The following is a 10,657-nucleotide window of genomic DNA, read 5'->3' on the forward strand; positions in this document are numbered from 1 at the left end:
AGTCTTCAGTCACATCTGCCACATTTCAAGTGCTCAAAAGCAGGTGTGGTTGGTGGTTGCCCTGTGGGCAGTGCAGATACAGAACATTCCCATCATCTCAGGAACCTGCATTAGACAGCATGGATCTCTTCATGGACGACCCCCAGATCTGTGTTTCAAGCTCTGCCCTCCCATCCGGCTCCGGATTTGCTGTGCACTCGCCTGCCTGCCATCGCCACCTGCATATTTCACAGCACCTCAGACTTCACATGATTTAAACACAACCTTTCCCCCAGAATGTTTAATAATCCTGTCCAGCCTGCTTCACAAACAAAGCACCCCACAGAAAAGTAATTTAAAGATTTTAATACATTCCGTGATGGTTAATTGTATGTGTCAACTTGGATAGGCATGGTACCCAGATACTTGGCCAAATATTATTCTAGATGTTTCTGTGAAGGTTTTTTTTTTCCTGGTTTTTTTTTTTTTTTTTTGAGACAGGGTCTCCGTCACCCAGGCTGGAGAGCAGTGGTACAATCATGGCTTGCTACAGCCTCAAACTCCCAGAGTCAAGTGATTCTCCCACCTCAGCCTCCTGAGTAGCTGGGCCCTCAGATGTGTGCCACCAAGCCCAGCTAATTAAAAAAAAATTTTTTTTGTAGAAATGGGGGTCTCCCTATGTTGCCTAGGCTGGTCTTAAACTCCTGGGCTCAATTGGTCCTCCTGTCTCGGCCTCCCAAAGTGCTGGGGTTACAAGTATGAGCCCCCACACATGGCCCGAGTTTAACATTTAAAGCAGGAGACTTTGGGCAAAGTAAATGACCCCACTTAGTGTGGGTGGGCCTCATCTAATCAGGTGAAGGCCTTAATAGCAAAGGCTAACCTCACCCAAGAAGAGGGAATTCCACCAGCAAATGGCCTTCGCATTGGGACTGTAGTATCAGCTCTTCCCTGAGTCTCCAGCCTGCTGGCTTACCCTGCAGATGCTGGACTTGCTAGCTTCTATAATCTCAAACTCGTTCCTTAGAATAAATCTCTCTCCCCAGCCCCCACCTCTTTCTCTCTCTCTCTCTCTACACACACACGAACATGCACACTCTCTCTCTCTCTCTTTTTTGGTTCTGCTTTTTTGGAGAATTCTAACACCTTAAAAATTAAATTACTTTGCTCAGTTACTGTCATTGCTATGACCCTCCTTTGTACTTTATTTAAATCCTGATGTGGGATAATCGAAACAGAGCTTTTAAGCATATCTATGCCCTCCCCATCTCAGACAATGGCCCTTTCAAACTAGACACCAGGGCGTCATCTTTGACTCCTTCCTCTCCTCCTCCCCTACAAGCAAACTGTCACTAAGTCCAGTTGATTCTGTCTGAGACATATTTCGAATCCTTCTATGTCTTTCCGTCTGCATTGCTACCACCCTCGTGGTTAGTGGGTGAGGCCAAACCAGAGCTGTGGGGAAGCTCTGCAGCCTCTCCTGCCCCAGACTCCCCAGATTAGCCCAGCTACGGGGGTCTGCCCCTCGACTTCCCTGGATCAGCACAGCCTCTCTGGCCCCACTAACTGCATCCAGCCAACCAGCCTTCTTCCACGGCCTGGACAACACCAAGGTGTTCCCTAGCTGCAGCTGCTCCATAGCCCTGGCTCTGCATTGCTGCCTCCTCTACCTTCCAATGACAGTTTCTTTTTCCTTTTTTTCTTTTTTTTTTTTTTTTTGAGAAGGAGTCTTGCTCTGTTGCCCAGGCTGAAGTGCAGCGGCATGATCTCGGCTCACTGCAACCTCCGCCTCCCAGGTTCAAGCAATTCTCCTGCCTCAGCCTCCCAAGTAGCTGGGATTACAGGTGCACACCACCACACCCAGCTAGTTTTTGTATTTTTAGTAGAGATAGGGTTTCACCATGTTGGGCAGGCTGGTCTTGAACTCCTGAACTCAGGTGATCTGCCCGCTTCGGCCTCCCAAAGTACTGGGATTACAGGCGGGAGCCACTATGCCCAGCCCCAACGCCAGTTTTGACATCACCACTGCAGTCTCTCTGGTCTAAATGTGATCCCCGTCACTCAGTCTCACAGCACTGAGTTTCTCTCTGGGCTCTTGCACCACTTATCCTTGTTAATTTATAATTTTACTTGTTCTAAGTCTACTTGCTTGCTTATTGTCTGTCTAGCTCATGAGGGCATAGAACATCTCTACTGTTGATTGTTTTCTTATGATAGTGCCCAATGCTTGACAAGAAATTCTTGAGTGACCAACAGCAGGACCCAGCACAGTATTTTCCAAAGTATGCTCTGTGGGACATTTTGTAAGAGGTTCTAGGTCAGGGGTTGGCAAACTGCTGTCCCAAATCTGGCTCATAGCCTGTTTTTGTAAATAAAGTTTTGTTGGGACACAGCCATGCGCATTCATTTACAAAGTGATCAATGGCCTCTTTAGCCCGATGGTAGAGTTGAAAAGCTGTGACGGGACCACCTGACCCACTGAGTCTATTACGTGGCCCTTAACAGGGAAAATTTGCCAACCCTTGTTATGTGATTGTAGTAAAATAAACAAATGTAAGTAAAGAGGTTAAGTGGATCTGATCTATGTTGGGTTAAACAGTCACATAGATTTCTTAATGTAGGACTTCTTGAAGTCTTTAATGTGTTAATAGGCACCATGCTCTCTGAAAATGTGATGCAATATACAGTGTCCCAGACTTATTTGAACAGGGAATTCTTTTTGTTGGTGCTTGCTGGTTCTTTGGAACAGGCTTTGGAAAATGCTGGCCAAGTCTTGAAACCATGAAGGTGAGATTCCTGAGAAGGGAAACTGAGGAAGATTTGCTGAGGATGGGATTCCACGGTGCAGTCAAACATTCAGGAATTATCTGTACCTGGTATCAATATCCCAACTTCCACTTCAGGCCTGTAAGCCCCTCCCACAGTGGGGTTTATCAATTAGGAACCCTCCTGCATTTCCTAGAGGATAACCAAGGTGACAGGGCCATGACTTACTTTCTCCTGACTATTCAGCTCCTGGTAGGGGATGTGGGCAGGCAGGTAGGTGTGAAGCAGAGCACAGAAAGCCAGGCCATCGCTCCAGCTGCTGCTGAAATTGGTGATGTCAATGTTCTGCAGGAGAGAAAAGTAGTAATAAACAAATACTATTGCAAACTGTGCAGTATCACAGATGAGGGAGATTGTGATAAGATGGGAATCTACACAAAATCAATGTGCAAAAATCACAAGCATTCCTATACACCAATAACAGACAAACAGACAGCCAAATCATGAGTGAACTCCCATTCACAATTGCTACAAAGAGAATAAAATATCTAGGAATCCAATTTACAAGGGATGTGAAGGACCTCTTCAAGGAGAACTACAAACCACTGCTCAACGAAATAAAAGAGGACACAAACAAATGGAAGAACATTCCATGTTCATGGATAGGAAGAATCAATATCATGAAAATGGCCATACTACCCAAGGTAATTTACAGATTCAATGCCATCCCCATCAAGCTACCAATGACTTTCTTCACAGAATTGGAAAAAACTACTTTAAAGTTCATATGGAACCAAAAACCAGCCTGCATTGCCAAGACAATCCTAAGCAAAAAGCACAAAGCTGGAGGCATCACGCTGCCTGACTTCAAACTATACTCCAAGGCTACAGCAACCAAAACAGCATGGTACTGGTACCAAAACAGAGATATAGACCAATGGAGCAGAACAGAGCCCTCAGAAATAATACCACACATCTACAACCATCTGATCTTTGACAAACCTGACAAAAACAAGAAATGGGGAAAGGATTCCCTACTTAATAAATGGTGCTGGGAAAACTGGCTAGCCATATGCAGAAAGACAAAACTGGATCTCTTCCTTACACCTTAGACAAAAATTAATTCAAGATGGATTAAAGACTTAAATGTTAGACCTAAAACCATAAAAAACCTAGAAGAAAACCTAGGCAATACCATCCAGGACATAGGCATGGGCAAGGACTTCATGTCTAAAACACCAAAAGCAATGGCAACAAAAGTCAAAATAGACAAATGGGATCTAATTAAACTAGAGTTTCTGCACAGCAAAAGAAACTACCATCAGAGTGAACAGGCAACCTACAAAATGGGAGAAAAATTTTACAATCTACCCATCTGACAAAGGGCTAATATCCAGAATCTACAAAGAACTTACATAAATTTACAAGAAAAAATCAAACAACCCCATGAAAAAGTGGGCAAAGGATATGAACAGACACTTCTCAAAAGAAGACATTTATGCAGTCAACAGACACATGAAACAATGCTCGTCATCACTGGCCATCAGAGAAATGCAAATCAAAACCTCAATGAGATACCATCTCACACCAGTTAGAATGGTGATCATTAAAAAGTCAGGAAATAAAAGGTGCTGGAGAGGATGTGGAGAAATAGGAACACTTTTACACTGTTGGTGGGACTGTAAATTAGTTCAACCATTGTGGAAGACAGTGTGGTGATTCCTCAAGGATCTAGAACTAGAAATACCATTTGACCCAGCCATTCCATTACTGAGCGTATATCAAAAAGATTATAAATCATGCTGCTATAAAGACACATGCACACATATGTTTATTGTGGCACTAATCACAATAGCAAAGACTTGGAACTAACCCAAATGTCCATCAATGACAGACCGGATTAAGAAAATGTGGCACATATACACCATGGAATACTATACAGCCATAAAAAAGGATGAGTTCATGTCCTCTGCAGGGACATGGATGAAGCTGGAAACCATCATACTGAGCAAACTATCGCAAGGACAGAAAACCAAACACCACATGTTCTCACTCATAGGTGGGAACTGAACAATGAGAACACTTGGACACAGGGTAGGGAACATCACACACCGGGGCCTGTCATGGGGTGGGGGAAGGGGGAGGGACAGCATTAGGAGATATACCTAATGTAAATGACGAGTTAACAGGTGCAGGACACCAACATGGCACATGTATACATATGTAACAAACCTGCACGTTGTGCACACGTACCCTAGAACTTAAAGTATAATAATAATAATAAAAGATGGGAATCTACCTTTGGATTTTTCAGTCAGGCAACATAAGAATAAACTTCCCAAATTTGCTTAGAGTATATCTCGTTTTGGTACCAGGAATGGCCTGGTGTTGCCCAAATCCATTCACAGAATAGCACTGAGGAAAAGCCTTCAGTGCTCTAAACAGTAGAGGATTTCTGTCCATCCCTCAGGAGAGTCATTAAAGGCTCAAAGATATCTTATTCTCAAATTAACCCACCGATTAGTTTTGTACATGCCAGCATTTCCCAGACTTATTTGGTCAAGGAGGAATCACTACCACCACCACCATCATCAGTACCTTCATAACCATTACCATCATCCCCACCACCGTCATCACTACCTTCATAACCATTACCATCATCCCCACCACCGTCATCACTACCTTCACTACCACCATCACCATCTCTGTATAACCCCAATTCATAACAAGCAAACCAAGACGAGAAGGTCTTAAAGACCTACAAGGCTGTCTCTGGATTGCTCTTCCTACCACACTCTTCTCCCCACAATGTAGGAGGCTTCTCAGGGGGAAAAGAAAACCCATCCTGCTCAGCAGCCCCGTCAGCACACCAAACAAGCAGGGTGCATAAGGCTGCATGAGGAGAAAGAAGCTCCTCCTTCGGGATGGGTGCAGCCCCCAGCAGCTGCTTGGTACACAGTGATAAGGAAACTAAAATCCAACTCTAGCTGGGCATGGTGGCTCACGCCTCTATTCCCAACACTTTGGAAGGCCGAGGCAAGTGGATCACCTGAGGTCAAGAGTTTGAGACCAGCTTAGCCAACATGGTTAAACCCTGTCTCTACTAAAAATACAAAAATGAGCCAGGTGTGGTGGCAGACACCTGTAATCCCAGCTACTTGGGAGGCTGAGGCAGGCAAATGCCTTGAACCTGGGAGGCAGAGGTTGCAGTGAGCTGAGATTGCACCACTACACTCCAGCCTAGGTGACATTCTGTCTCAAAAAAACAAAAACAAAAAAAAATTCAATTCTAAGTCCCTGCCCATCAAGATGGTGGCTTCTGAAGACTCCTGTACAGGTCCCTTAGGCCAGCTGGGGACTCCAGTGCATGCCCACCTCTTAGATCTTCAGTCCTGTCAGCCACCTGCTCACCCCAACAAGGTTTTCTTCCCTGGATCCACGAAGTTTGTCCCAAATGAAGCATCAGGTTCCCAAGCCTGCTAAAGCCGGGAGCTCAGGTTGTTTAAGCAGGGGCCTTGCAAGAGATTGCAGAAGCAGGGCATAGCTTGGGCTTGGCTGAGTTTTAGGTCTGTGTTGGGTTTTGGGACAAGAAGAATTGGGCAAGTCTAGGGTTCCTTCCTGCACTTTCCCCACAGCCACTGAGGAGCTCTTCCTCTTCTTGCCCTGTCCTGGGAAATGTGAAGCCAGCAAAGTTGGAAAGCTGTGGTGGGTGCTGGCTCCCTCCCACAGGGTGGAAAGAACACTGACCACTGTTCTCTCCCTCTGCCCAGATGGCCAAATGCAACCCTACAAGTAACTCTCTGACTGCCCTGGGAAGGTCATTTAGGATGTTTCTATCAGAATCAATTTGTAACTGAAAAGGAGAGGCAGGGTGAAGAGGAATAATGCATGACATTAAGATGGAATAAGAGAAGGAGGTTTGATGGAACTCTCCTCAAAGTGTGTGTGAAGAGGTTCTGGAAAACATGCATAGGGTGGTCTCTCTCTCTCTCTCTCTCTATCTCTCTCTGTGGCCTGGGCTGCATGTAATCTACTCGGCTCGCTGCTGCCCCGCACTGCGAACTGCCTGGGACTGCCGGCGCTCGCCGGCCTGCTTTTCCTCCTTTGCCTGCAGGCGCGGGTTCGCCATGTTGGCCACGCTGCTCTCCGGCTCCTGACCCCGAGTGCTCTGCCCGCCTCGGCCTCCCGAGGTGCTGGGACTGCGGGCGGAATCTCGCTCACTCGGTGCTCCGTGTGGCCCGGGCTGGAGTGTGGTGGCGTGGTCTTGGCTCGCTGCAGCCTCCGCCTCCCAGCAGCCTGCCTTGGCCTACCAGGGTGCTGGGATTGCAGCCCCTGCCCGGCCGCCGCCCCGTCTGGGAGGTGAGGAGCGCCTCTGCCTGGCCACCCATCGTCTGGGAGGTGAGGAGCGCCTCTGCCTGGCCGCCCTGTCTGGGAAGAAGTGAGGAGCGCCTCTGCCCGGCCACCCCGTCTGGGAGGTGAGGAGCGCCTCTGCCCGGCCGCCCCGTCCGGGAAGAAGTGAGGAGCACCTCTGCCCGGCCGCCCCGTCCGGGAAGAAGTGAGGGGCGCCTCTGCCCGGCCGCCCCGTCCGGGAAGAAGTGAGGGGCGCCTCTGCCCGGCCGACCCGTCCGGGAAGAAGTGAGGAGCGCCTCTGCCCGGCCGCCCCATCTGGGAAGAAGTGAGGAGCGTCTCTGCCTGGCCGCCCGGTCTGGGAAGTGAGGAGCGCCACTGCCCGACCGCCCCGTCTGGGAGGTATACCACGGAGGCCAGAAGCAATCTGGGGGCTGGACGTGGTGGCTCACGCCTGTGGTCCCGGCACTCTTGGGGGGCCGAGGCGGGTTGATGACGTCGGGCTAGGAGTTCGAGACCAGTCTGGCCAACATGGCGAAACATATGAAAAATACAACAGACAAACCAACCAACCAACTCAGTGACAACAAAACAGGTCTATCCTGGAGTCATACTCTAATTTTTTCTATTTTCCTCCCTTTCTGATCCTTTACCCCACTTTCTTTTTCTTCCTCTTCCTTCTCCTTCTTCGTCAAATAGAGGATTGAGTTATTATCACTGATCCATATAAAGTCCCTCATTTATTTTGATTCCCACTCCCCATTTCTATTCCCCGTCTTCCCATGTGCAACCTTCCTAATATGTTTGATACGCATCTTTTTGTTTGTATGTATTTTTAGAAAATGTCTATTGTTTTTGTGTGCAAAAAAAATTAATAAAAAAAGAAAAAAAGAAAAAAAAAAAAAGGTGGGCTGGGAAGGGCAGTGGCATTTGCTGAGTGCCTGCGATAAGCCTGTCACTGTGCATTTTCTCATTTACAGCCATGCACGGTGACTAGTGTTATACCCATTTTACAGATAAGAAAGCCAGAACAAAAAGAAATATTTCTAGTGCCAGAGTCAGGACCAGAACGCCAGCTCCATTTGCCTCTGAAGCACATGTCCCGTTTGCAGTGGACACTGCCAACAGAGAAGGGTGAGGAGAGGAGAAGACACCAGGCAGGGTGGCTGAGGCATGGATGTCAGCACTGTTGGCAGCACTGAAAGCAGACCCTGCTGAAAGAGGCCCTGCAGCTTGCTCAATTCACGTCTTCGACAAGAGTGAAAAGAAAGGCTGAGGGTGGGAGAGGGCAGATTCTACAGGAGTGAGTGGTGAAACTTTGGTTCCTTCTTGTCAGTTAAAGAAACTAGAACCCCATTTTCTGAGGCCAGGCCAGGCCCACCAGGAATAGACTCTGGGGTGGATGGCATTGCTCTCTGCACTGGTGAATGCTACCGCCCCAAGGAACTTGTGCATCCAAATGGGCCAGGTTCTCCTTCTCACCCTTCCTCCCTCCCTTCCCAAATTCACTTTAACACTTGCTAAATCCTTCTTTTCCAAAAACATAAGAACATTATATACACACTTACATCTTCTATCATTTCTGATACAAAACAGTGTTTTTCTTCATCTGCAAAATCTTCAGAAGCATTTGAGAGGTCAGATGGATCCGGAAGCTCAACAATGCCACCATCTCCCACAACCAAGAAGGCGCCCATATGCTAGTTCATTGAACACTGTCAGGAATAGTTTTTGGGCTCAGAGTGGTGGCCCAGAACTTTGGGAGGCCAAGGTGGGCAGATCACTTGAGGTTAAGAGTTCGAGACCAGCCTGGCCAACATGGTGAAACCTCATGTCTACCAAAAAAATCAAAAAATTAGCCAGGCAAGGTGGTGTGTGCCTGTAATCCCAGCTATTCAGGAGGCTGAAGGGGAAGAATTGCTTGAACTCAGGAGGCAGACGTTGCAGTGAACAGAGATCATGCCACTACACTCCAGCCAGGGCAACAGAGTGAGACCCTGTCTCAAAAAAAATAAATATAAAATACATAAAAATAAAAATCAGGCAAGTGTGGTGGTGCATATCTGTAGTTGCAGCTACTTGGGAAGTTGAGGTGGGAGAATCACTGGAGCCCAGGAATTCAAGGTGGCAGTGAGCCATGATCACACCAGACTGGGTGACAGAGTGAGACTCTCTTAAAAAAAAAAAAAAAAAACTTATTTTTTTGTTTTCCTTGTGTAGGGGCCCTGCCAGTCTTTTCTGTATCATTCCCATGTTGGTATGTATGTTGCCAAAGTGACCACTAGTTCTTCATCTGTAACTATAAATAGGTCATAAGTTGAGATTAAAGTCTGGCAAGATCAAAGCCATGGTTGAAAAACCAAACAAAATGACTGAAACCCACAGGAGAGCTCTGAGAGTCCAGTGCCTCAGGACAGACTGCACTGGTGGTACTCTGGGGGCTTGGCCGTATTTGAATGCAGACCCTGGCACTGCAGCAGTGAGACCACACAGAAACAACACAGGAAAAAGGAGAACGTGTAACACCTTAAAAAAGAATTATTATAAAAAGTCCAAATCTAGTCAGGTAGACAAGCCCAAGCCCATGGTCAGGAAACACTCTTCTTCCCTCTTTTTATTGCTGACGTTGGCAGAGGTAGAGGCCACCCAACTATGGTTTGTGACATAACACTCGCTCCAAGAACGTTATACTCCTAAATAAAGACGTTCCCTTTCATCTCAGAGTGGAACAACCCCAACCGAGTCCACTAGCTGCCATCTGAAATTATCTCTAATTCTAGCTGAGCATAGGAGCGCCAGCAACTCCCAGTCCAGTGCAGCTGGGGGACAATTCAAAGCCGTGTGCCCTGTCATCCACAATGGCTGAACTAATTTACATTCCCACCAACAGTATAAAAGTGTTCCCTTTTTGGCCAGGCACAGTAGCTCACGCCTGTAATCCCAGCACTTTTTGGGAGGCCTAGGCAGATGGGTCACTTGAGGCCAGGAGTTTGAGACCAGCCTGGCCAACATGGTGAAACCCCGTCTCTACTAAAAATACAAAAAATTAGCCAGGCATGGTGGTGTGTACCTATAGTCCCAGCTACTTGGGAGGCTGAGGCAGGAGAATCACTTGAACCCGGGAGGCAGAGGTTGCAGTGAGCTGAGATCGCACCCCTGCACTCTAGCCTGGACATCAGAGCAAGACTCCATCTGATATGGTCTGGCTGTGTCCCCACCTAAATCTCAACTTGAATTTCCCAGAATTCCCAAGTGTTGTGGGAGGGACCCAGGGGGAGGTAACTGAATCATGGGGGCCAGTCTTTCCCATGCTATTCTCGTGATAGTGAATAAGTCTCACAAAATTTCGTGAGTTTATCAGGGGTTTCCATTTTTGTTTCTGTCCTCTTTTTCTCTTGCCGCCACCACCATGTAAGAAGTGCCTTTCGGCCGGGCATGGTGGCTCATGCCCGTAATCCCAGCACTTTGGGAGGTTGAGGTGGGTGGATCATGAGGTCAGGAGTTCAAGACCAGCCTGGCCAAGATGGTGAAACCCCATCTCTACTAAAAATACAAAAATTAGCCA

At 47.3% G+C, this 10,657-nt stretch overlaps 1 protein-coding gene and 1 non-coding gene across 5 annotated transcripts in view; both read right to left on the reverse strand.

The window, feature by feature from the left end:
* SPECC1 (sperm antigen with calponin homology and coiled-coil domains 1) overlaps window positions 1–10,657 on the reverse strand; it is a 236,651-nt gene that overhangs the window by 19,014 nt on the left and 206,980 nt on the right. For 3 of the 4 annotated variants that reach the window (XM_058428274.1, XM_058428275.1, XM_058428276.1), the window contains 2 exons: window positions 2,974–3,090; window positions 2,680–2,788 (listed from right to left, as the gene is read on the reverse strand). In XM_058428274.1, the coding sequence (XP_058284257.1) occupies window positions 2,680–2,788; window positions 2,974–3,090 (226 nt within the window). The remainder of the gene's footprint in view (window positions 1–2,679; window positions 2,789–2,973; window positions 3,091–10,657) is intronic. The other variant, XM_032178850.2, reaches the window with a different exon arrangement.
* Window positions 9,270–9,374, reverse strand: LOC116484341 (U6 spliceosomal RNA). Its single transcript, XR_004252519.1, has one exon. It is a non-coding gene; the product is annotated as a U6 spliceosomal RNA (small nuclear RNA).

Source organism: Hylobates moloch, unplaced genomic scaffold (assembly GCF_009828535.3).
Source record: "Hylobates moloch isolate HMO894 unplaced genomic scaffold, HMol_V3 SCAFFOLD_15, whole genome shotgun sequence".
Taxonomy (NCBI): Eukaryota; Metazoa; Chordata; class Mammalia; order Primates; family Hylobatidae; genus Hylobates; species Hylobates moloch.